Raw genomic sequence first — 24,840 nt, 5'->3', positions numbered from 1 at the left:
GTTCGCATAGACCCTCCCCTATCCACCTACCAAGGCTTCAAAGCCACCCTCTGAGATTCGTCCTTCCTGTGCAGTGTGTCTAGATACTTTTTGAAATCACTGGAAAGCTTGATGGAGGCCTAAAAATCGTCATCTATCACGAGAATTTCGCCTTCGTCGTCCTGCTCCGCGTCATACTCGGCGAGAAAGACGGCGGTTTGGAAGGCTCAATGACATGACCACCAGAGGAATAAAGAGGTATAGCTGAGAAGAAATGCCGTTCCGCTGAGCTTGTCGGCAAAGGTTTGCTATAACTATTGCCGCTGACCATCCTTGAAATCGGAGGAGTAGACTTGAACGTTGAGGATATCGGCAAAGATGTTCAACACTTGAGAGAAGATAATACCACTTACCATCGAGAAGATGAGGAACTCGCACCGGAAGCTGGCTGATTCGATCAAGAGTCACCTGCTGACGCCTCAGGTCCAAGATTGGATCAATGATCAGCGTCTATTATACGGTTGACCTCTGTGAATGTCTTACAAAAACCGCATGAGGCTGTTGCAAGCTGTTATTACTAGCTATTAGAAGCTGCCGTTATAAGTTGCCATACGAGGCTGTTGTAAACTGTCACTGATAGCAGCTGGAAGCTATATAAGCTACTATTGTGTTTCCCATTTTCCAAGTCTTAAGTTTTAATTACCATTTACAGTTTTTATAACAGATCCGCCTAGGCACCACCGTAGTACGAAGAAAACCAACGAAGAAAGCGGCAGTTAGTTAACAACTTCAATTTTCCCTATTGAAATGGTAAGATCTCCCACCATGATTTATCTTATACGCGCCATGCGGCTAATGGTTAATGCATAGTCAAATGCTATGAAGACATCGGAGGGCTTCTTCGGCAGCCAGAGAATAAAGCTAATCCTCGAAGGCTTCCACATCGACTCGATCCTTGATCAAATGCTTCAGCGTGTGGAAGACTGGCTCGAGTGCGACGATGAAGGATCTACATTCATATGGCTTCAAGGGCCTCCGAAGTCAGCAGAGGATCACCAAAACGGCATGTCTCTCCTGGCAGCCAAGCTCACTGAGTTGGCCTGGGAGTTCAAGTCAACACATGAAGAGTCAATGCCTCTAGTGTCATACTTTTGCAGCATCAGCAGCCAAGACCTGCGCGAGGGTAACCCTTCAAGGGAGGCTGAGGGAGTTGTTTCACTTGTCTACGCATTTCTGCATCAGTTTCTTGCTGCAATCCATTCCTTTCACTCTACAGATGCATCGAAGCAATCGCTATTGAGTGCGCTGGAGCAGCAGATCTCGGGCTTGGACGGGACCGTACGGACGTGGAGCGAGGCACTTTCCGCTTTCGATCAGGCGGCTCGACTTGTGACCCCAGATACAGTGTGCGTCATCGATGGACTGCACTGGCTTGATGGACGGGATACGGATGATCTACTCTCCGATTTAGTGAGACTTCTGCGGAAGACTAGCTTCAGAGTTTTGTTCACGACCAGTGGGACATCTGGCGCTCTGTTGGAGCATATGAACCCCGAGGATTGTGTTGAGATGGACGAAGAGTGATAAGCCTCTTCGATATTAGACTGGGACGCTATAAGAAACCATGTTTTCGGTATCCTTTTCCTTTCCATACATCATCACAGAGGTAAGAGTCTGGCTATGATACGAGTGAAACTTGCCCTCACCACCCCCATCGTCAACCGTTTGAAAGACGGCAAATACATCCCGATCCCTTGCCCGCTCATGGTTGACCGCACGCAGGACTTGAAGTATCTGCAAAACAGGAAAGCTGCCCTCTTCCAAGTGACTGGTCCTTTGTCGCTCTTCCAACCAGTTTTGGATCCAGAGGCCAATGGCTGGGTTTGAGGTGTGCATAGCGCAAACTAGCAGGAGACCGGAGAAGCCGATTGCGAACGTGTTGAGGCGGATGCATTCTTCCCAGTCAATGCCAGCGGCGATTTGAACCAGGATAAGAGCCCACCTGTCTGTTTCTTGTGCCGAGGTGGTAGATTTCTGATCCTTTAACAAATCTGCGCTCTGAATGATTCGTGCTGTAATGTAATAGGCGTAATTCATCGCTGAATCATGAGATTGGAAGTATAACGGTTCGACAGTCAATCTGCTGTCCTCTGAAGTGGCCGGACCCGCCGAGTGAAAAGATGTGATGGGTAACTGGGACAATGGCAGCTTTGTGTGCCAATCGTTCAGCTTCCTAGCTTGGGCTTTCATGAGTAGAGTGTAGGGATATAAGCATGCATCGCCCTCTCGGCTTGCAGAGGAGGTTGTAGGCGTTTGTGAACCCGGTTGGCTATCCTTGTTGGTGGGGGGTGGATCGCGGAACAAGTCCCAGTAGCCGACAACCGCGGAGGAGTATATGCGAAGAGACTCACATAGCATGACCAATACCGAAGCTTTTATGTCCCCAACAAGGTCCAAGATGAGTTCGACGTTGGGAGAAATCGACACTGGGTCCTGCTTTCGTTGGAACTCCACTGTGCTAAAATGCATCCGTCGCCACCAGTTGTTCATCTGAGCTCGCACCCAAGCAGCCATGAGTCCATAACCGACAAAGCCCTGCTGTACTAAGGTACTCTCTTGAGCCTCAATGAGTTTTGTGGCGCCACCTGAGTGAACGGAAAAGTCTCGGAAGTTGCCCATCGACGATTCCCAATAGCAGAAGAGGATCAGAGTTGCAAGGGTAGTGGTCGTCTGAGACTCGCTATTATTCTTGACCCAGTCGGATATACCGCGTATAGCAGAGTAATAATACTTCTGACTCTTCGTTTTATGACTGGAGTCAGGTCTGAACGAGAATCCTGGATTGCTGGAAAAGTCGAAGGATTTTCTCTGTGGCAGCATCCGACTGAGACGTCCAGCTGACAGGGCCATCATGGTGTCGGTAACCACGAGAGGAAGGTTTCCAAGGACGGGAAAGTCTTTGAAAATAGGATGTAGAGCCGGAAGGCACTGGTTAAGCCAGAAGTCCATGTATACCACTTGGTTGTCGTTGAGTAAAAATGGGCTCGGGCTTTTGAGTATCTGGTAAGGCTGGATTGCATTGGATGTGGAGTTGTGGTCTAGGAATATGAGGTCTGTGGTGGGAGGGCTTGTCGTAGGGAAATCGATAGATTCCGAGACGTTACAGTCCAATTTAGCCTCATGTTGAAGACCATCTTCAACAAATAGCGGCGTCTCGACGGGTTGTTGGGTTTGTGTAGAAGTCCCTTCGCCTTCTGAGGTGCCAGACGGAGCCCCTAATTGTGTATCCGAGATAAATTGCGGCGAATTCGCTTCATCGGTCAACGCCTTCAATGAGCCGTAATCAACATCACCAGCCCAAAGAGCAAACCCATCTCCCAGAACAGTGTTGGTAAACTCGAGGCCAGCAACTCCCATGTCTGAGAAGGGACTGATTGGGAGCGATATCATTGATTCCGAAAGTGGAGTCAAGGAAGTCGTCGCCTCGGGCGCCCGTGGGCTTGGCCTCGAAGATATCGTCGATTTGATGGGAGATGATCCATGAGACAATGGGGTGTCCGCAGTGACGGCCCCAGGGGAGCACTCCTCCTGCTGAGCATACCGGGCTCTGGTCTTGTGAGCTCCCTGTCGAGGACTTGGCGATGCATCAAAGGACACATTCTTAAAGTTGAAGCCCGCCTTGTACTTTTCACAGCGCTTTCCGAGTCTCGCGCATGTGCTGCAAGCAGGCTTCTTTTCATCGCACTACCACGGGTCAACTCAGTTGCTCCGCATCGCTGACCTTGGAACGTACCTTTTTTCTTCGCTCACGGCATGTGATGCAGCCAGTTCGGGTTCGGACAATGTTTGTCTTTTTTACACGCCGCGGAGCGGGCTTGTACATATCCGCACTCAAGTTTGGCATTTTGAAAGATTGATCAAGTGCTTGTCATGTGAGTTGATGGAGGAGACGTGACAAGAAACTCGGAGATCAACTTTAGAACCGGCTGATAATCATCATGACTAATGTTGACTCTAGTTCCGATTGGTCCAAGACTGTCAAAATCACTCAACACAGGGTCTTTATCTCGCAGCATGTCACATTGATTGCTGATGAGCCATCACATGATTAAGCACCTCACGCTGCTACATCTTAGCTGGAGTATATAAGAACACAAGGTTATATTTCGTGGATATCATTCTTTGTTTGTCAAATATTGTGAATGCTGTTCCTTGATTATGAAGTGTCTCTGGTCTTTTGGGACCTCATCCCGCCTTGTTTCCCCACTTCTTCAACACCTGACTCGAACATGGGTCTGCAGAATCGACTTTGCCTATTTTGGTGTACGAGAGCGACGCCCGAGATCGGCCGAATCAATACATCTGTGGACAATGGCTTGACTAGATAAGCTCACGTTTAACACTTTTCCTTCATAAAAGCGTTAGCCAATATTTGGTGACGGGTTTCGCGAGGACTTGTAAGCATGATTTGTCTTGCGTGTGGATAAATGAATACTGGGAGGGGTGTTGTTGTACCCTAGAGCACAGTGAAATCGTGATATAAGTAAATCTCGTGAACAAAGCATCGCTAAAAAAGCATATGAAAATTAATGAAAACTGGCGCGCTATATAAATCTGATCATCTCGACACCTCCTCCATATATAAATCGTACACGCCATCCCCCACGTACTGGTCCTTAAAGATCCATAATGACTTGGCTTGGCCCAACGGGACAGTCTCAAACGACTGGCCGTTGATCATCTGAGGCCCTTGTTCTGTCACCATGGATTGTAAAACTCGTGCTTCGGCGAGAGGGTTCTCTTCTGGGACAACCACCTTTTCTGCCACCCAGGTCGCCAGCACTGCCAGCAGTAGTTGCAGGCCGGCTGTCAGCCAGATAATGAGATGGATGATTCCCCAGTGCGAGACACCTAGCTTCTGCCCGATGGTTGGTGCTTGGCCTTGGACGACAATGTCTGAGTTCGACTCTATGACGGTGCTGAGGACACCAATTGTGAAGCGAGAAAGGAGAAGCCCCATCGCTTCGGTGGAGCCGTTCACCGGCGTTCCAAATGTTGCCGCGGATGGGTATGTCATGTACTGGAAGCTTCCATTGTTGGCATAGCCCTGTAATGCGATCGCCGACGTCGCCAGCTGTGCAAGATTGCTACCAAGTTTATGCTCGGGTCTAGTGGCATTAGCCACAGATCCTAGCCTTGCAGTGCAGTTGTAGAACCATGGCTCCGTCGATGACGCTTCGAACACTGATAGAATACTGCAACCTTCCCCACAAGACTGGTCGGTAGATGTCATGTAGGTCGTTTGATCGGGTCCATCCTGGTGCGGGATGGTGATATTGACTTCTTGTGAGTCAATCTTTACTCGTATGCTCGAGTCTGTGCCGTTGCCTCCTTGAAGGACCGGGTAGCTAGAGCATTGTGCGGTGGCATTGATACTGCGGTTCGTTGTTACGGTGACAGGAATGGCACGTGGGTCCCCCAGTGTCTGCGTGTTTATCTCGCGGAAAACATAGGAACAGTAGTCGATGGTGCAGAAGAGGGAGTAATCGTCGGCAAACCAGAGCGTTCCGGGAATGGGCATATCCTCGGGATCGGCCCAGTTGAGGGCTAGAGAGACGGTGCCGTAACTGGCGAGCAGTCAGAGAAATCTGTTTGATAATAGCTTTGATTTTGGTAGAACAAACCTGTTGGCAGTGTATTGCTGTGCCCTGATAGAATTGGACTGCTTGATGACTTTGTTTGTCTCGATTGTAGAGAGATTGGGGATGGAGACGTTGCCAGGAACGAGCAGGGCACGGTCTTCAGTCTTGTCTACAGAGTAGCACAGTCCGAGAGAGGCATAACCGATTTGAGAGCCCTAGATTATCCAAAGCCATCAGTATTAAGTCTCGCACAGAACGGCACAGAGAACATACGAGGAATAAGATGACCCAAGCTGCAACACTGAGGTGGATAGATGTTCGGCTAGACTTAATGGCCAACATCAAGACCTGGGTCATACTAGTTGCGTGTAGGATTGCCTTGACCTGAAAATTATTAGTCGAAAAATTGATCAAAAGTGAAATTCCTAGCTCACCTTTCCTGCTGAGCGAGGTCTACGGCTAAGAATCCACCATCTCAGATCGGATACGGCGTTTGTCAACTGGCTCATAGTCGTCAAACCCAACGCGATTAAAAATCCGGTAATTAATGCATTGAAATATCGCTTCTGCTTGTTGGAAATGACTTCATAGTTGGAATAGCCGATCAAAATGACGTAAATGATGACAATAAAAACCACCGTGATGAGCCATTTCCCAAGCACCCCTAGCCAAAGCTTTGGTCGTGATCGTCGGCGTGCCGGGAGGCCTCTAAACCGAGGTGTTGTCTTTTCCATTAACTCGTGCTGGTGAGGCGGGCTTGGCGCTTGGTTGCTTGGTCGACTCCCTCGCCAAGGCGTTGATGGATCGTGCGAGGGTGCGTTAGCAGGAAGAGGCCGATAACTGCCTTCCATAGTGTGTGTGTTGACGTAAAGTGAAGTTGGAAATACTTGAAGATGGTAAAAAATTGGGCTGTTGGAGGGTTTTATCTTTGTCTGACAGTTGGCATTTTCGGCCAAGTCGCACAGCCAGGCTGGGCCTGTACTCATGTCGGTCCGTGCAAGAATGACTCTGCAAGCCTCCCTAGACACATTGAATTAAGGTATTGGCTCCCTTGCCATTTCTCGTATTTTGGCCAAGATCGCCTGGATCGCGTCGTGGATCTGTCGCGTCGTGATTGGCCGCGCCGTAAAGACAAGACGGATGAAACCCCGGCTTGGCCGGTGAATATGGGTCTAGGCAAACTCTGTTTTTATTGACGACAGTGAGACAGTTTCTTATTTGTGGCCCTATGCGTTCAGTTGACTCACCCCGGTTATGGAGAATTCGTTGCCAAGATATGACGTGCAATTGCCTGTCTCGGCTTGTCCGGACTGATGTCGCAATGGTTTCAGTCCAGCATCGGCCAACTGGCAAAGGGGAACTTTATCTCTGGGCACCCCTTGATATTGCGTATTGAGCAGAGCGTGATTATCTCTGACACGATCCATCGGACGGTTCGATGACCAGAGATATACTATCATCTGTCGATATGGATGATTGCTCAGCTCAAGTATTGAGACTGCAATCATTTGGTATATTTCACAACAGCAAGGTGGGCCGTCGGCAGGTAGCATATATGTAATTTCATATATACGGTTTCAACAATACACCCGTCTTCATACCTCGACCTACTATTCCGGCTTCTGCCCAGTAACCACAAACCTGCATCACCAGTCAGCTTCACTATTGATTAAGGGTTAAAGTGGCACTTACACTTCCCAATAAGCATGAACCCTCGGATTCCGCATCTCGGCCCTAACTTCAGAAAGGAAAACCAAAATCTCATCCCGGCTCATACCAAGCCCATGCGCCAACAAAATAGTGCTGATAGCTTCAAGATTCCTCTCAATGTTGGCCAGCGTCCAAAGCCCAATCTCCTTGTACTTTGGATCCTTGGGCCAGGTGTTGATGGGCCACTTGAACGTCTTGCGCGTCACGTTGACGAAGCCCTGTTCTTTGAGGCGCTTTTCGTGATTTACACCTTCGTCGAAGGGTCGTCCGAGGTTTGCGGCACCCTTGGAGATTAGCTCGTCCCATCTGTTTAAAGGAGAGGTGGGCTTGAGTGTTCCGTCGTCTGATTTGGCGGGAAAAGTAGGGTCAATAACTTCAAGCCAGCCTCCGGGTTCCAGGTTTCTGGGTTTGGTCAGAACGAAGCGTGCAAGTGGGGGTTTCGTGCCCTTACTCAAAGCATTTGCGTGTAAACCTGTCCCAGTCGGCCAAGCTGCCAACCATGAGGCGTACAAAGATGTAATCGAACTTTTGACTCCAAGTCCAATCCTTCTCGGCATCGTCAATCTCAAAAGTGCAGTTGGGAGGAACACTGGGATATCATCAGACAATTGTCAGACCGGCTGAGGTCGATACTTACAAAGTTGGCTGGATAGCGGCAATATCGATACCAAAGACCTGTTGAATTGAGCCATCTACATCGAGTCTAGGCCGTCATGGATCCTACCTGAGCATGAGGATGGTCGTCGGCTTCGAAACCCTGGTCAGCCTTTACTTCAACGGGGTCTGTCTCGACATACCGAACTCGACCGCCCAGACTCCTGTGCCCGTGCCGACATCAAGGACTCGCTTGGCTGTCTCAGCATTGGGAGCGAAATACCTCTTGCCGCCAAATGTTAGGAGAAGTTGGTGGTTTTGGAGATCTGTCACGCTGTCATGAGCCTTGAATTCACAAGTTGACGTTCACGCCTGGTTACCCAGTCTCTCTGATTCATGCTGCAACACTGTCAGCGATGTTCTTTCATCGAATGAATGATAGGCTGTACCTCGTCAATAGGGAGATAGTATTCTGCAAACGTTAGTTAGCTGAAGAGGAATCAGGCGATTAGGTTCGACTTGCTCTCATCTCGGTGATATCCACGGCCATTGATCATGTGGTATTCGCGAATGCTCGAGCGCAACGACGCAGTGGACAATTCATCATCAGTCTAGCGGAGGTGAGCCAGTCGGCATTCATTGATAGATGAGGGCTACAGTACTAACAACCACAATTGCCGAATCGCCGTCAGCCGGGACTTCAGCTTCCTGAATCACGTCAGTTCCATCATCCACCATCAATGGACCGTTCCGTCGTCCTACGCACCAGAGGCGCCACCTGGTCTTCGGCGGTGTCGGCAGCTTGCGCTAGAGGAGAACTCTCAGGATCATTCGTCATCTTGCCTAGTACGTTGGTCCGTGGGTGTTCGTGCATGTTTTGAGAGTCAAGATCGCGACAAAAATTACGGGCGGGGTCGTCGGTCTTTTGACAGGTGTTGTTGTCTGTTGGTTCGACCCTGGCATTTTATCCGCCCGTGGTCTGATATGCAAGGTAGCATTCTCTGCATGTCCGCCTGCTTGTCACACCGTAGATATGTATTGTCGGCTAAAATTTGTATCGGTTCTGCGTGTGATTACGCATGTTGTTCTACGCGAGCTTTGGGGGTGCCAGAACCCCTGGGACTGTCGCAATCTCTGGCCCGAAGATGTCTAGCTTAAGTCACTGACTGGATTGCGTCTCTCAAAAACAAGTCCTTCAGCTCTGTCATGGGCCGTATTGCTTACAAGGTCGAGAAGAAGACCTCGGTTGAAGAGCGCATCCAAACCGAGCAGGGTTGTGTCGGCGTACATGCCGGGAATGGGGTTCTGATGAGAGGAAGATTCAGGCCGTGGAGGCAAATAGGAACAAGCAGAGGGCAATCGATACGGAAGTGATGAGGAACCCTGTAAAGAATACGATCATGCTTTCTCGAACGTGCAGTCATCTTATATTACTCTTGGTAGAATCCCAATCCCCCAATCGTATACCTCTAACACCTGGCTGAGATTTAATGATACAAGCACATAAAATCGGACAAGTGATTGTCAACATAATTCTATATGGCCCAGGTGTTCCAGATTAATTAAAAAGCGACCCTCCATAAGCTAACCAATCCGCGTCCGGATCGGGTACGCCGTTTCTCGCCGAGTCCCCTTGAATATTATTCATGGTCTGCGGTCGAATGACCAGATTCGCCGTACTCTGATTGGAAACTCTGGGATAATTGAAAAAGTCAAAGACATCAATGTTGTCGAGCTCGCTGAGAGATGTGACTTGGGTTGATGTCGGCTCCAGGCTTGAGTGTCGAGCGGTAGATGTAAGTGTCACTAAGTCATACGCGCTCCTAAGGCTATGTCAGTTCTGTTGTGAGGGAAGATTGTCGGGAACGTACCGTCTCATGGCAGCAAAGCTCATGTCACCCTGTCTCCCGCGTTGGACAAGCCGGCTCAGGATCTTGGAGTAGTTGCTCGCGACGTCCCAGTGCTGGCCGACATTGCGAAGCGTATCGATAAAGAAGTCAATCAGGGGATCAACTGGACATCCAACCGCAGCGGCGTGAACCAGCAGCAATCGGCCAGCAACCCAGAGCGAAAATGCAAACGGAGGCCCTAGAAGATTCAAGCCATCTGCTTCGGAGACATCGCGGGTAATGTCTCCAAGGCTTTGTACAGCAGACAAGCACCTCTGCATTGCGTAGTGAGAGGGCACAAATATGTGAGACCTGACGGTTGGATATGCCGCCGAAGAATGAAGCCGCACTGCAGAAGTGACGTATGCGCTGTGCAACATGAACCAGTTTGCCACACGACTTGCAGGGTCCGAGTGACACAGAGCAGATATCTTGCTGTATTCACTCGGTAAGCTCTGCAGCCAGCCATCCAGTGATCGGTCAAGCGTCTGGTACGTGTTTCGCCATTCAGCCATGTCCTTTGTAGAAGATACATCAATTGGCGTCTTAAGAAACTCGTGGATCTTGCTCAGGATGATGAGGATCTCGCAATGGTAGGTAAAGCTGCCGAGGTTTTCGGGTTTGTTGACGAGGTATTCTCTCTGCTGATCGTCACTTGGATGAAAAGCCCTTGTCTCTACCGGCACGTTCTTGGAGAACAAGTCGTATGAACAAGGTAGAAAACGCGCGACTTTCTTGCTGTCGAGCATAAAGTCAAACGTCGGCGTGGCTATTGTTGCATAACGGTCCAAGAGGTATATCATCCAGTAAAGCCGTCGCCGTCCCTCGTCTTCGATCCAGGACTCGGGCTTTCCAGCTGCGACTCTTCTCATGGAGCCGGTGTGCGGAGTTTCTGACGCCTCGGCTGAAAGGAAGACGGTGCTTTCTTCACATAGGCCGAGTTGTCTCACGCTTTGTGATAGTAATGACAAGAGATTCCAGCCGCGGGGGCCGTTTGATGTTCCCAGTTCGTCCAGAGTTATTATGACGAGGGCTCTTAGAGCAGGCACGCTGATATGTTCCATGGCGTATATCTGCACCGTGTGCTTAGCCACGGCATGGTAGTATGTCCGCATCTCGGATGACATCCTTGGATCTTTGAGAAACCTCAGCGTCGTTGCCACGATTGCATAGAGGAGAATCCGGTCGGCTTCTTCCATCAATGTGGGCCCGAAGAAGCTAGCAAAGGTCGTTTTTCGATCAAGGATGGGACACCACGTGTTGCAGTGCTTGAAGTAGAGGTCCACGAGGGTATACACGACGTCGTGAGGTGGAAGATCAATGGTGAAGGAGTGAAGGGAAGGGTCTTTTCGAAATCCAGGCGCATTTGGAGAACTCATGGGTTGGGTAGGGCCCTCCAAACTGGCCATCAGCACTGGCTGCTGAGTTTGGATGCCGGGTTGCCATGCTGTGCTGGACAAACTTGGTGACCTGGCTTGCGAGATTGACGAGGTTCTCGGGAGACTTGTAGGCGTAAGTCGACTACCATCTTGACTGTCGCCCTGTAGATTATTTGCGGTGGAAGACGCGAGGCTCGGTGAAGCCGCCGCGTGATCCTGAACAATGTGCTCCTCAACACGACGTCCCAGTGCCTGTAGTAACGCGTCGATCCGATTGACTTTGGCCTCCAGCTCAAGACTGAAGCCATTGCGAGCCGCCCCCGGCTTCTGCCTCTCGAGGTAGACGCAGGCGCGGTTGTGTCGGGCGCACCACGAACATGCCGGCTCAGCACGGTCGCATTTTACCTTGCGGGATTTGCACATCTCACACCTTGAACACACAAACTATTCAGATTTTTTCGTATTTTTTATCGGGTATTGCATGTCGGAAAAAGACCTACGATATCTTTTGGTGTCTCTCCCTCCTCCGCTTCCTCGTCGGGCCATTTGAGCTGGTGAGTCTGGACTCCTCGCCACTGGATCCCTCATCATTGCTGAGAGTCGAGTTGAGGTCCTCACCCTCAATTGCCGCTGTCGAGGGCTCGCTCGTGGGGATTGTGCCGATCCCTCTCCCGAGGGTCTGGGACCTCCACATTCCCTCAGAGTTCGATTGAGTTGCGTGGAGTAGAATCTGGGGAAGGGCGATAAGCAGTAGAATAAAGCATGCGCATGGATTGCTTTGGTGGAACAGGAGATCTTCGTTGACAGGAAACGTGGAGAATTGGATCCAGAGATAATATTGAGGAGAACGGTTGGTGACAATAAGGCCGAGCCTCGGTCCACTAACACCGGCGGTAAGCCGTCAATCTTTGACCAAGTTTGCCCCAGTTAGAGAGACCTAGACCCCCTGGTGAAACGTGGAGATTTGACACTGTCACCATGCCTTCTACTGCCGAGCTGAGGGGGCCACACCACAAAGGCGGCATTTTGGGGTGCTACCCCCTCCCTGTTGGCGCGGACCAGGGGCCCTGTAGCAAATGACATCCCAGAAGGTCTAGGGGCCTTCTTCTTTTGGACTCCGGCTGACGTACGTCGATGCTTGGTAGGTTACATAAAGTTCCGGTGGAGATGAGACGCTGAGCACCCGCAGCTCATGTCCTGATTCATGCTACGGCTTCGCCGGGAAGAAAAATGCTTCGTTTCTCTTGTCCCCTCACCCTGGCGCCATTGAAGGATGTGGTCGGCCCCAGGACGCTTTGCCTCTATTGGCATGTGGCAGACGGCAATGGCTTAGACGATCATCACTAGTGTTGACAGTAGGTAATTGAACGGGCTTGTTTTAGCAGCCCTTGGCCCAGGGCTAGCAGGCAGCAGCATTTTCACTTCTGCTCTTGTGCTAACTACATACATATGCTACAGACAAAAAAACGCAAAGAAAAAAGAAAGCACAGACAAGAACGCTACAGACACCGCCTCGTTTAGCTCGCCCACCCCTTGGCCATCTGGACCGCCTTCTCCCACGTCCCAAATCGAGCTGCCGCTTCTTCATTAGTGATCTGGGGTTCAAAAATGGTCCGGCCCTCCGTGTTGACATTCTTGAGGTCATCAAAGTCCTTCCAGATTCCCACTGCGAAACCGGCTGCGATGGCGGCGCCAAGAGCCGTTGTTTCCCGCATGGCTGGTCGATTGACAGGGATGCCAATAAGATCAGACTGCGTCTGTAAACCTTGTTAGCGTCTTCACCTCCCCCTTGTTCCTTCAGCTGATGTACGTACCTGCATGATAAGATCCGAGTTGCACATGCCACCATCCACGGCCAGCTCCGTTAGGGCGTGGCCGCTGTCCTTCTCCATCGAGTCCAGGATGGCCTTCGTTTGGAAGCACGTAGCCTCAAGCGTGGCGCGAGCGATGTGTCCGCGCTGAGTGTACGCTGTGATGCCAAAGATGGTACCTCGGGCATCGTCAATCCAGTACGGCGCAAACAGGCCGCTAAAGGCCGTCACGAAAGTGCACCCACCGTTGTCCTCGACAGTCTCGGCCAGGGCGCTAAGCTTGGACGACGACTGGATGAAACCAAAGTTGTCGACGAGGAACTTGACGCTCGAGCCCGCCACGGCGATGCTTCCCTCGAGCGCGTACATGGTGTTGCCCTCGCCAAAGTCAAAGGCGACGGTGCTTAGAAGTCCGTGGGTAGACATGACGGGCTTAGACCCCACGTTGTAGAGCAGAAAGCAGCCAGTCCCGTATGTGTTCTTGGCGAGGCCGGGGGTGAAGCCCTTTTGGCCGACGAGGGCAGCAGATTGGTCACCTAGGCACCCTGTAATCTTGGTGCCCTTCAAGCATGTGCCAGCCAAGGAGCCGTAAGCCTTGGTGTCTGAGGACCGCACGATCCTTGGCAGGGTAATCTTTGCGGGGTCGAGACGGAACCAGTCAATGATTTCCTCGTCGTACTTGAGCGTCTCGAGATTCATGAACATGGTGCGTGACGCGTTCGAAGGATCTGACACGTAGATGTCACGCTCCGTGCCGCCGTTCAACTTGTACGTCAGCCAAGTGTCGACGGTACCGAAAGCGAGCACCCCGCGCTCATACGCATCCTTGACATCAGGAACATTCTCGAGCAGCCATAGCAGCTTGCTGACCGAGGGGTATGTGGAGAGAGGAAGACCGCATCTCGAGGGCAATTCACTGGCCCCGAGACGACGCTTAAGTCGTCGGACCAGCTCTTGAGATCGAGTGTCGGTCCAGACGATGGCATTGTGCAGCGCCTTGCCCGTCGTTCTATCCCAGACAATGGTTGTCTCTCTCTGGTTTGTGATGCCCACGGCCTTGATTTGGTCGCGTGAGTTGCCCCGAGCCTCAAAGGACTCGACAGCTCCATCAATGCACTTTTCCACAGAGCTTACCAGCTCTTCTGGGTCATGCTCATGCCATCTAAGCTTAATATTAGCTTCCAGACCGAAAAAGCGTTGCTTCTATATCGCCTTACCCAGGATGGGGGTAGATCTGCTTGAACTCAAGCTGATGCGTCGCCACAACTTCGCCACTAGTGTCAAAGATGAGGAAGCGCGAGCTGGTTGTGCCCTGATCAATGGCTCCAATGAAGGAGCCATTGGAGTTTCCATTGATGAGAGGCATGACGCTTTTGGTGAAGAGGTATCAGTTGTAAAGGATTGGGAAACAAAAGGTGGAACAAGCTTGTAATGTGATGATTAAACCGAGATAAGATGCGATAGGACGTGTCATCAGACTGCAATGGGCAAGGCACTTAAGTATTCCCGTCTCGGCTTGAGCTTGGAGGTTCTAATGCGACACCATCACAAGCCATCCCCTCCTCCACGGGGAAGAAACCCCTCCTAGACCTAACCCCAGGTGACTACCCCAAGCGTCAATTTGCGGGGTTTTACTTTTTGGTCGAGAAAAGAGCACGAGGTCAAGATTTTCGGCCGAGGATCACCGCGGTTGATTGGGGTTGCATCTTGACACGGACCAGCAGCACGACTCACAATCCCTACACCTGAAGGATGGAGGTCAGAAACTCGGGTTTTGCGAACCCGACTTACATGGCCAATGGCACGAGCATCGGAGGACGCCATCGGGGTCTAAGCAGCGAAGGATTAACGTGGAGAAATTTCTTGACACCTCGGGACCTTGTGCATATCCCCACAAAGTGGGAACCCCGTTCTAGAAGCTTGAATTGACAAGGGGCTTGGCGAACGCTTATCTGCATATTCGTAGTCTATTATACTGTCTAATCAAAGTCCCTCGGACCTCCGGAGGGGCTGAGGCTCGTCGGGGAACCTGCGGAGGCGGGGGATGGGGGTCTCGAATCCCCATCTTGGAGGGTGGTGATACCTCTCGGTGTGGGCTACCGAGCTCGCATCTAGACGTTACCCTCACCTGACTGACAAACACCGAAGGGCCCGTCCACAAGCCATGGTTCGATTGTGTCGGGAGGGATTGGAAGTGCTACCCCTTCGGAGCTGGACTTTCCCGTTCTCTAACTAGGAGTGTACCAACAGACTTGTAAGCCACCCTCACCATGGGAAGGTGAGGGGACCGGGAACGTGCCTCGGGAAAGGAAGCGACGTTCGCTCACACCGGAGCCGAACGATGGCTCAGTCCGAGAGGATACACTCGACCGTTTTGTAACCTAATCGGCTTGGTGGCTAAGAGCTTTCCTGGTCCTTGCTGAGCATAAATTGTAACCACATCCCCATGAGGTGATGACGGCATTCACACGCATCCCCTCTCGAACAAGATCTTTGCAATGGCCGCCTATTTCAACCAAGACTCTATCTCAGAGTCATCCATCAACAGCCCAAGCTCTCCCGCCAAAGTCGAGATGGTTCAGACCAAAGCGCTCAAGGAACTGCCCAGCGATTCGACGCTGCAGCCTCATGTTGGTGAGAGGGAGGAGGTGTTGCTTTGGAGCAGGGTCAGGGAAACCTGCCAGGATGCCTTTTCGGAATTCTTTGGTACATTTGTCATGATTCTGTTTGGCGACGGTGTTGTTGCTCAGGTTGTTCTGAGTAGAGGAACCAAGGGTGACTACCAGAGTATCTCTTGGGGCTGGGGGTAAGTCTTCGATCGTGATAGTCGACCTGGATTTGGATTAACTTCCTCAACTAGATTGGGCGTCATGCTCGGAGTGTACGTCGGTGGTAAATCAGGAGGCCATCTGAACCCCGCCGTGACTTGGGCGAACTGTCTCTTCAGAGGTCATCCCTGGCGTAAACTCCCCATCTATGCCATTGCGCAAACCCTCGGAGCCATGGCCGCCGCCGCCGTCGTGTACGGCAACTACAAGTCTGCCATCAACGCGTACGAGGGCGGCCCAGGCATCCGAACCGTCACAGGCGAAAACGCGACGGCAGGCATCTTTTGCACGTATCCCGCTGCCTTCATGACGCGTACTGGCATGGTATTCTCCGAATTCATCGCCAGCACGATCCTGCAGTTTGTCATCTTTGCATTGGCTGACAGCACCAACATTGGTGCCGGACCGTTGATGCCTCTTGCCTTGTTCTTCCTGATCTTTGGTATCGGTGCTTGCTGGGGTTGGGAGACTGGCTATGCCATCAACTTGGCTCGTGACTTTGGACCGCGGTTGGTTTCGTATATGCTCGGATACGGAACTGAGGTCTGGTCTGCGGGAGGATACTATTTCTGGGTGAGTCAAGCTTTGATTGATCATAGCGCACTCGACTAACCTTGATGATAGATCCCAATGGTCATACCGTTCCTTGGTACATCCTTTGGTGGTTTCCTCTATGATACCTTCATGTACACTGGCCCCAGCCCAATGAACACTCCCTACATGGGATTCAAGCGGCTCGTAACTCCTCGTCGATCAGTCTGGTCAAACACTTATGACCGCGCCCTGGACTCGCAGGTATAGAATCCGCTCGTTAGGCATGGTTGAAGGACTCGGACGCTTTCGAGGTGAGGGCGGGGTGTTCGAGAGTCTTTGAAAACTCGAATTTGGTGGGTGAAAGGGAAACAACAGGAAATGAAACAGAAGAAGGGAATGACAGAACCCACATGAGGAGAATGAGAAACAAGTTTGAAGAGTATTATGGTTACTTAGGTAGTGCGTCAATTGATAGCGTTGATCGTCTGAAGAGCGTTTGCCTCAACCCCACGGTGCCCACCTCGCGATTCTCCACTGGAGTTTGTGATCAGCGCTGGTGGAACTTGGAAGTGTCAGCATTTCTGAAACACTGTGAAATCGTTGTGGATATCCTTTAGAGTTGATGACGATGTTTAACTCAATCGATGAGCATTTGGTGATTAGGCAACCTTTCATGGTGGTATTTGGAGAGTGTAGCATTTGGTCAACTCGCTGGCTATAAATGGTTTTTAACACATCGTTCAGCTCCAGTATTTCTCCTCCACTGTATCTTGGGCATCGATAGCTTAGCCTCGATATCAAGTGATGTCCAAACCACATCACCTAATTGCAATGCTTAAAGCTCATCAAGCGAAAAAGTCTGCTGAGATTCGACTTTGATAACACCATTCATCAATGCTCCTACTCCAGGGTGAGTTGACGCCGAGCCGTGATACAACGTGGTAGGATCTTTGACCCACACCAACCAAACCAAGTGGATACGTAAGAAACTGCAGTTTTGCGGCTCCCTTCCAGAAAGCGTATCTAGTCCGAATGGTACCAACCTGCATGCGCCTCTGACCTGAAGAGCAACATCGAGGTGCGAGCCAAGCCAACAGCATTTTGCTGTACCTCGGTGAAGACCAGCACGTGGCCACGGAAGCCAAGTTTGCCGCCGGAGGAGGCGGGCGCACAATGGATCTTTCGGTCGTGTTCGGTGAATTATGGTCGGTACCGAACCCCGACATGCATCTGTCAGGGGTTATCGCCCTAATCCCTGTAGAGCTTAGCAGCTCGGTGTTGAAATACCGACATGCATATGGTGGATGAGGCTGAGCGTTGTCCATGACACGGCAAGAATTGGCTCACTTGCATGTTGGAGGTTTTACGGGACAACCTCACTTGTCAGATGCGAGTTTCTGGCGGGGCAGGGGTTTCATTTCGACGGGAAATCGAGGAGGGAAAATGGTCACGGGGAGAAACGTGGGACCGTGATTTGGCGTGGCCGGCATGTCTCTCCGATTCTTTGCAGAGGAAAGCGTCAGGTATGATATCAGAGCTGCTCGAGTGGCCCATTTTCACCCGGCAAATCATGGAATCTTTTTTTCCAATGCGACGATCATTGTCAAGTTATCGTCTATTATAAACATACTTTTCTCTTTGCTCCAAGTTGATTGACTTGACACCATACTCAAGACCTACCCTGCCACCCGTGCCATTCCTATCAACGCCCTCAAAGCTATTCAAGAGCGCTTGAGGAGCTCACACTGTCCCTCGTCAAGAGCACAAGCCAACCACCATGCAACAGCGACTTCGAACAGTCAAGCGGCCGCTGCTCGTCGCTTGTGCTGCTGCAACAGCTACCGTAGCAGCCGGCGGCATCGTCTACGCGACCCGAAACAAGACACATTCCATCGACAAGCCCATTGCTTCTCTCCAGCGCGATTCCGCCGGCTGTATCGTGCCACCGACGTTCCAAGCTACAAAGAGCCGCGCCGAACAGCTTGCCGACCTGCGCCGCAGCAACACACCGGACAAGAGTGCTCAGTATGATCTACTCATCATCGGCGGCGGCGCAACCGGAACAGGCATTGCCCTTGATGCCGTCACACGCGGATTGAAAGTCGCACTCGTCGAGCGCGATGACTTCTCTTCGGGTACAAGCTCCAAGAGCACAAAGCTCGTGCATGGCGGTGTTCGCTATCTCGAAAAGGCGGTTTGGAACCTCGACTACGGTCAGCTCCAGCTCGTCATGGAAGCCTTGAGGGAGCGCAAGACATTTCTCAACATTGCGCCGCATCTATCAAGTTCGCTGCCAATCTTGCTACCGTTGCAGCGTTGGTGGGAAGCGCCCTACTTCTGGGCTGGTACCAAGGCTTATGACCTTCTCGCCGGCTCGCAGGGTCTTGAAAGTTCTTATTACTTGAGTAAGAGCAAAGCGCTTGCTGCGTTCCCGTTATTGCGGCGAGATAACATGGTTGGCGCTTTGGTGTACTATGATGGCCAACACAATGATTCGAGAATGAACGTCGCTCTGGCGATGACGGCTTCTCAATACGGAGCCACCGTTCTCAACCATGTTGAGGTCACGGATCTCGAGAAAGATGCTAGTGGTCAAATATGCGGTGCCAAGGTACGAGATGTACTTGACGGATCGCAAGCCTTCACAGTCCATGCCAAGGGCGTCATCAATGCGACCGGTCCCTTCACCGACGCCATTGAGCAGATGGATGAGCCTAGTCGAGAGCCCATCGTCGCTCCCTCATCTGGCGTCCACATCATGCTCCCAAAGAGGCTATGCCCTAATGGAATGGGGATGCTTGATGCAGCTACCTCGGATGGACGTGTCATCTTTGTTCTTCCCTGGCAGGGCTTCACTCTGGCTGGAACGACGGATAACCCTTGCAACGTTGAGAAGGCACCCGTGGCGCAGCAAGACGATGTGGACTTCATTCTCAACGAGGTCAGCAAACTTTTGTCGCCAGAATCGGTGCTCTCTAGGGATGACGTACTGGCAGCTTGGTCAGGTTAGTGAACCATTTGTCTTCAACGTTTGAGCATCTACTTACACCACATAGGAATTCGTCCCCTCGTCCGCGACCCACGAGCCAAAAACACCGAATCTCTTGTCAGAAGCCATCTCATCACCGTCTCTCCTTCAGGTCTTCTCACCTGTGCAGGCGGGAAATGGACCACCTACCGACAAATGGCTGAAGACACGGTTGATGAAGCCATCAAGACTTTCAACCTCCAACCGCGCGCCATACCTCTTCCCGATATCAGCGGTGTCGGACTACCAGGGTTCACGACTAGCGGCGCCTGCTGCACGCGGAACGTACCCCTCGTAGGCGCACATGGCTACTGGTCTTCCCTTGCCTCGCGACTAATGGAGGTATTCCCCATCGATGCCGATATTGCCCACCACCTTGCCACCAACTACGGAGACCGAGCCTGGACACTACTCGCCATTTCACCACGTCTGAACACCCGACTTCTGCCAAACCTGCCATTCATTGAGGCCGAGATCACTCACGGCGTGCGCTCTGAAGCGGCTTGCACAGCTGCAGACGTTATCGCCCGCCGGACCCGTCTGTCGTTCCTCGATGTTTCAAAAGCGCTGCAAGTCCTGCCAAGGGTCATCGACATCATGGCTGAGGAGCTTCACTGGACCGCAGCCAGGAAGGAGCAAGAACTGACAGACACTATTGGATTTCTTGACTCGATGGGTCTGAAACAGGACAAGATTGCATCCGCTCAAGATGAGAAACTGCACATCAAGGCTAGCGGTTCTGTACCTGTGCCTCAGCGGCCAACCATGGCTGGGGGCATTGAGGTGGATGTAAATGGACTTGGTGCTGGACAGGCACTAAGAGATACTCGGGCCATCTAACATTGACAGTCTGAACGGAAAATGGTGGACAGAGAGGATAGAAGATAGATTGCTCGAGGGACCTGGGATTTACAGATAAATTGCTACTACAAGAGGCATGTCTTGCAGGCAGGATAGGCGTACAGAGTTCTTTGTTTATGTACGGTTTTAATTGATTAAATACTTAACAGCTTATTCTGATGCGTTTTTAGGTACTGTGCATATTTCAGTCATCTATCTAATTACTACAAAGACTTGTACTGTCCCGTCACCTTGAAAGGCACCGTCAAGGTATCCCAGTCGGCCGCCACCTCCGGCCGGCCAAAGGGAACAAGAACTGCAAATCGCAAAACGTACTCGCCACGGGCAATCTTGGTGCCGTTGGTAAGCTTGCCAAACCACCAGTACTCGTTCTTGTCGTAGCCGGGCATGGCCGCTGCTCGACCCGTGTTTATCAAGGGATAGTCAGTTGTCTCGTCTGGGTTCCAGCCCTGATCGTCAAACCACTTGGGAACCTGTCCCGCCCCAACCCACCATGTGCCCGAGCCCACGTACTTATTCTTCCCCGGAACGAGGGGCCACTTCCATGCGCTCTCTTTCCACCCCCTTTCGAAGATGTCGTAGCGGAGCTGACGCGTGCCCCAGCCGATGCCGGCCCAGATGACGGGGAAATCCTGGGCAGTGAGGCTGAAGGAGAAGGAGGGAGTAGAACCATTGACGCCCTGCTGAACGGGTGGATCGAGGGATTGCATGCGCGGCTCGGAAAGGAACATGTTCTTGAACGTTTCCTTCAGGTCAGCGCCGACACCTACGAAGGGGACGGCAAGACGGTCGCCATTGGAGCCCGAGACGATGATGTTGCCGCCGTATAGGGGCATACTTGGTTTATACCAGTTGGACTTGTCGGGGTTCTGGAAAGAGACGGTGACCTCCTTGCTCTTGCCAGGCTGCAGGGTGAACTTTGTCGGAAGTGTAGCATTGATAGAGTACTCGTACCACTGCAGGTTGTCGTACTGCTTGACAATGGTGTCATACGCATCGCTGCCCAGGGAGCTCACGCCCTGCGAGTCCTCCTTAGTGAAGGAGTACTCAACAGGCTTCTTGCTGTTATTGATGACAGTGATCTTGTGGTGGCCAGAGAAAAAGCGAGTGTCGTTGAGGGCCATGGGCTCGTACATCAGGTCAGTCGTCGACGCGAAGAGGCTTGTGGCATTGATCAGGCCGCTTCCGATCTGGGCAACGGAAGCAACTGGGTCGTTCCAGCTGAACTGGTTCACCTTGCGGACATTCGACACGAGGCGATTATGCATCATCTTGGCAAAATTGGCGCCGTTCTGGGTGCCTCGGCCGCCGAATTGGCCAATGTAGAGAGCTGCAACTCCAGCGAGATAGGGTGTCGCCATGGAGGTACCGCTGTAGATAGCCCATCCATGGTTGAAGACGGTGCTGTAGATATATGCACCTGGGGCGCCGACGTCAGGCTTCATCTGCAGGTCGAAGAGAGGCCCCCATGAGGTGCTATAGTCGGGGACGGCCAGCTTTGCATCGCGATTCGAGTATGTGTTGATGTTGGAAACAGCAAGTACGCCCTTGGCACCAGAGGGGGATAAAGCGCGATAAGGTCCGCCCTCGCCGCCGTTGCCAACGGACACGGTGATCACGACGCCCTTGTTGGCGAGACGTGTTGCGACCTCCTCCCAGGCGCCGTCGGACCAACCGCCGCCGAGGCCGATGCTGGCCGTGATGATGTCGACGCCGGCCTCGTATGCTGCGAGGAAGGCGTCAATGTTGATGGCCTCGTCGGTGCCGTCCCGAGCATAAGTCTTGTATGCGTAGATGGTAGCCTCGGGGGCGACGCCGGACCAGTTCTTGCCCTTGCCGGCCACGATGCCGGCCACGTGGGTGCCGTGATCTTGCAGACCCATTGGGTCGTCGTCAGGCTCTCTAGGTCCCTTGGGCCAGGTTCCATCACCGGCAAAGTCATAGCCACCGGCGACCTTGAATCCGGGGCCGAATCCGGCTCCCAGGTCGGGGTGAGTGTAATCGACGCCAGTGTCGACAACAGCAATCTTGACGCCCTTGCCCTTGATGCCCTTTTGGTGGAGAGCCCACACGCCTGTCGCGTTGTGCACGTCGTACTCATTCGGATTGAGGTCAGATCCAGGCGGCAGGTCGGTCGAGTTATCAGCCGCCTGTCTGGCAACAACCCTCATAGGCTCGTAGAAGCGATTGGGCCAAACATTGGCGACCTCGGGGAGGGCCAAGAGTTCCTCGGCTGTGTGCTTTTCGGCCTCGATGTTGGCGCCGTAGAAGATGTCGCTATGGAAGTCTCGGACAACTTTGATGCTAGCATCACGAGAGAAGATGTTGTCTCTCTTGGTGATACCGTTCTTGTACTCGACGATATAACTGTTGGATGGCTTGACGAAGTCGAGCTCGGCACCTACGGCGAGCCCAGCGGCCACCAATAGGTGAAGAGTGGCGTGCGATAGCATCATTAGCCAGTCCAGTAACTGAACGGGATGCCGTCTATTGCTTCTAGAAGCATGCTAGAAGCATGGCGGCTGCCATTGCCATTTTAAATACCATGTATTGGTTCCATACTAACGGGCATTGCCGTACCTAATCAAAGCAAGGTTTGGGATACGAGATTGTTAGGTGGAGGTTTTTGCTCCTTTCCCGTATTGCTAGCCCCTGGATTTCTCTGTACCCTAGGTGAAACACGCGTGACTAAACTGACAAACCAGAACTTAAATAAAGATCGTCGTCTTCCATCGGAATTTTCCAGTGAGCTAAAAATATACTATCCATGTTAATGGGTCTCTCTGTTCATGAAGCCCGAGAGGGAGACGCCGAACATCGCAACACACAGGCATTCCGGGCGAATGGTTTAGTGGTATAATACTCCCTTAGCAAGTTTCTTCCAAAAGATCCTCGCCTCTGGGAGTGGTCCAGGGTTCGATTCCCTGTTCGTCCATCAGAGGTGGTTTGAATCCACCATAGTCCACTCTTTTTGCCACTTGCTATCTTTTTTGCGCGACCGGAGTGGGCCATGACACCAGCGCCCTCAAGTACCCGTTGGCTCATGTGGGGCTATCGCCCCAGGCGAGCCAACCTAGCAAGCTAGGTTGGCCCGAAAACTGCGGGACAGGCTGAAAACCCCGGGACATCGGAGAAGCCCGATTTTAGCCGTGATTTGCGCCCTTTCCGATCTTTTGATGTTCACAAGGCGTCCAAAGTGATATTTGAAGCCCCAAGAGAAGCAGAAGTGATGCCTTTTGCGATGCTGAAGGGAATGATGTTCCTGAAGACTAAGATTGAGCTATAGAGGCCGCTGTTGCGGCACCTAGGCCCTGCCGCCTTGAGGGACGGCTCTTCACGTATTTTAAGGTGTATCAACGTCAATTGAACGCGGCAGACTGGCTGATTGAACCTCTCTTTCCCTCCTGATGATCTCAAGGATCTGATCTAATGCTGAAGTGTGTGGTTGAGGTCGTGAAGGGCACGGTGTTGAAGCCTCTTCCGGCGGGGGCGATGACTCGTATGAGGGGGTTATCGGCGGCGAAGATCGCTGCCAACGGGGGGGTTGCTCTCTCTTCGTGAAGAGTAGTGATCTCGATCAAGGGAAGGTCTTCTTTTTCTTTATTGTCTTTATTATCTTCTTTGGCCTGCCGTGGCGGCTCGAGGTTAAAGGTGACTGTATCGTCGCTGCCGGGGAGGGCGGTCTAGTCTATCGCGCTAAGGGGCTTCGCGGCGTGCGTTGCTTCATGGATTGAGTCTCTGACTTCTTGCGGCAACTCTATATCTATTATGAACCTATTAGTCTTTTTATTAAGAAGTTAAGTTATCTAAGAATATTATATATCTATAAATAAATAGTTCTTATCCTTCTCTATATATTTAAGCTATTTCTTAAATTATAGCTTTTTTTTTATATTATTAATAATAATTTCCTTATTATCTCATTATTTTTCCTTAAGCTTTTTAATCTCCCTAAGGAGTATAAAATATATAAAGCGAATCTACCGCTAATTCTCTTTCTTATAATTTATAATAATAACTTTTACTTACTAGTTATAGAGATTTTATAGATTAATATTATAAGTAAAGTTACTAATAGGCTTAGCCCTCTTTCCCCTTTTTATTTAGTTATATCTCTTCTTAATATAACTTTGCTAGTTATTTATATATATAATTATTATCTCCTTAAGAAAAATAGCTTTTATAATAACCTTATAGACTTCTTATAGCCTTATATATATTAGAGAGGAAAAGATATTAAGATATTTTTTTATAATATATTTTATAGTATTAAAAGTATATTAGAAATATATATTTAATAAAAAAAGGGAAATAAAAGTAAGGTTAATTACTTTTTTTATTTTTATTTATTACTTAAGGAGGAAAGCTATTATAGGGTTAGGGTTAAGAGGAAAGATATTAAATTTCTTAAATCTTAATATAATATTTTTTTTAATAAATTCTTTATTAATTATCTCTTAAAGTTATACCTTAATTAATAAGTCTTTTTATTAAATATTAATTAACTTATTTATAGTCTTTTTATAAAGTTAAGGTATAAAAAAATAATATTATTTTTATATAAAGCTTAATAAAAATCTTTTAA

At 50.8% G+C, this 24,840-nt stretch overlaps 9 protein-coding genes and 1 non-coding gene across 10 annotated transcripts; 4 read left to right on the top strand and 6 right to left on the bottom strand.

Annotated features, from left to right (window-relative positions):
• Nucleotides 1–786: 786 nt before the first annotated feature.
• LRP88_04483 (uncharacterized protein) lies at nucleotides 787–1,563 on the top strand (the record flags this gene model as incomplete). Its single annotated transcript, XM_083241055.1, has 2 exons — nucleotides 787–789; nucleotides 850–1,563. 2 exons carry the CDS (start codon nucleotides 787–789, stop codon nucleotides 1,561–1,563), a joined length of 717 nt encoding a protein of 238 aa, XP_083102203.1.
• A 15-nt stretch (nucleotides 1,564–1,578) lies between these two features.
• On the bottom strand, nucleotides 1,579–3,883 carry LRP88_04482 (Zn(II)2Cys6 transcription factor domain-containing protein; the record flags this gene model as incomplete). The annotated part of the gene is made up of 3 exons (XM_083241054.1): nucleotides 1,579–3,409; nucleotides 3,581–3,723; nucleotides 3,773–3,883. The coding sequence occupies 3 exons, from the start codon at nucleotides 3,881–3,883 to the stop codon at nucleotides 1,579–1,581; spliced, it is 2,085 nt and encodes a 694-aa protein (XP_083102202.1).
• Nucleotides 3,884–4,597: 714 nt separating this feature from the next.
• On the bottom strand, nucleotides 4,598–6,355 carry LRP88_04481 (uncharacterized protein; the record flags this gene model as incomplete). Its single annotated transcript, XM_083241053.1, has 4 exons — nucleotides 4,598–5,606; nucleotides 5,664–5,836; nucleotides 5,895–6,005; nucleotides 6,056–6,355. The coding sequence occupies 4 exons, from the start codon at nucleotides 6,353–6,355 to the stop codon at nucleotides 4,598–4,600; spliced, it is 1,593 nt and encodes a 530-aa protein (XP_083102201.1).
• An 876-nt stretch (nucleotides 6,356–7,231) lies between these two features.
• Nucleotides 7,232–8,799, bottom strand: LRP88_04480 (S-adenosyl-L-methionine-dependent methyltransferase; the record flags this gene model as incomplete). Its single annotated transcript, XM_083241052.1, has 11 exons — nucleotides 7,232–7,262; nucleotides 7,314–7,733; nucleotides 7,783–7,920; nucleotides 7,969–8,006; nucleotides 8,056–8,078; nucleotides 8,129–8,251; nucleotides 8,306–8,324; nucleotides 8,375–8,397; nucleotides 8,470–8,536; nucleotides 8,592–8,633; nucleotides 8,692–8,799. 11 exons carry the CDS (start codon nucleotides 8,797–8,799, stop codon nucleotides 7,232–7,234), a joined length of 1,032 nt encoding a protein of 343 aa, XP_083102200.1.
• Nucleotides 8,800–9,483: 684 nt separating this feature from the next.
• Nucleotides 9,484–11,887, bottom strand: LRP88_04479 (transcription factor domain-containing protein; the record flags this gene model as incomplete). The annotated part of the gene is made up of 3 exons (XM_083241051.1): nucleotides 9,484–9,745; nucleotides 9,797–11,623; nucleotides 11,694–11,887. The coding sequence occupies 3 exons, from the start codon at nucleotides 11,885–11,887 to the stop codon at nucleotides 9,484–9,486; spliced, it is 2,283 nt and encodes a 760-aa protein (XP_083102199.1).
• Nucleotides 11,888–12,710: 823 nt separating this feature from the next.
• LRP88_04478 (glycerol kinase) lies at nucleotides 12,711–14,370 on the bottom strand (the record flags this gene model as incomplete). The annotated part of the gene is made up of 3 exons (XM_083241050.1): nucleotides 12,711–12,950; nucleotides 13,008–14,166; nucleotides 14,222–14,370. 3 exons carry the CDS (start codon nucleotides 14,368–14,370, stop codon nucleotides 12,711–12,713), a joined length of 1,548 nt encoding a protein of 515 aa, XP_083102198.1.
• A 1,132-nt stretch (nucleotides 14,371–15,502) lies between these two features.
• Nucleotides 15,503–16,633, top strand: LRP88_04477 (aquaporin-like protein; the record flags this gene model as incomplete). The annotated part of the gene is made up of 3 exons (XM_083241049.1): nucleotides 15,503–15,810; nucleotides 15,865–16,405; nucleotides 16,457–16,633. The coding sequence occupies 3 exons, from the start codon at nucleotides 15,503–15,505 to the stop codon at nucleotides 16,631–16,633; spliced, it is 1,026 nt and encodes a 341-aa protein (XP_083102197.1).
• A 1,510-nt stretch (nucleotides 16,634–18,143) lies between these two features.
• Nucleotides 18,144–20,234, top strand: LRP88_04476 (FAD dependent oxidoreductase-domain-containing protein; the record flags this gene model as incomplete). The annotated part of the gene is made up of 2 exons (XM_083241048.1): nucleotides 18,144–19,371; nucleotides 19,423–20,234. 2 exons carry the CDS (start codon nucleotides 18,144–18,146, stop codon nucleotides 20,232–20,234), a joined length of 2,040 nt encoding a protein of 679 aa, XP_083102196.1.
• Nucleotides 20,235–20,458: 224 nt separating this feature from the next.
• On the bottom strand, nucleotides 20,459–22,711 carry LRP88_04475 (uncharacterized protein; the record flags this gene model as incomplete). Its single annotated transcript, XM_083241047.1, has 1 exon — nucleotides 20,459–22,711. The coding sequence occupies one exon, from the start codon at nucleotides 22,709–22,711 to the stop codon at nucleotides 20,459–20,461; it is 2,253 nt and encodes a 750-aa protein (XP_083102195.1).
• A 381-nt stretch (nucleotides 22,712–23,092) lies between these two features.
• Nucleotides 23,093–23,190, top strand: LRP88_04474. Its single transcript has one exon. It is a non-coding gene; the product is annotated as a tRNA-Ala (tRNA).
• The last annotated feature ends 1,650 nt before the right edge of the window (nucleotides 23,191–24,840 follow it).

This window comes from Fusarium phalaenopsidis (assembly GCF_050370095.1).
Source record: "Fusarium phalaenopsidis strain FUZ10S chromosome Unknown contig_32292, whole genome shotgun sequence".
Classification (NCBI taxonomy): Eukaryota; Fungi; Ascomycota; class Sordariomycetes; order Hypocreales; family Nectriaceae; genus Fusarium; species Fusarium phalaenopsidis.
This window is presented reverse-complemented; position numbering and strand designations above follow the sequence as displayed.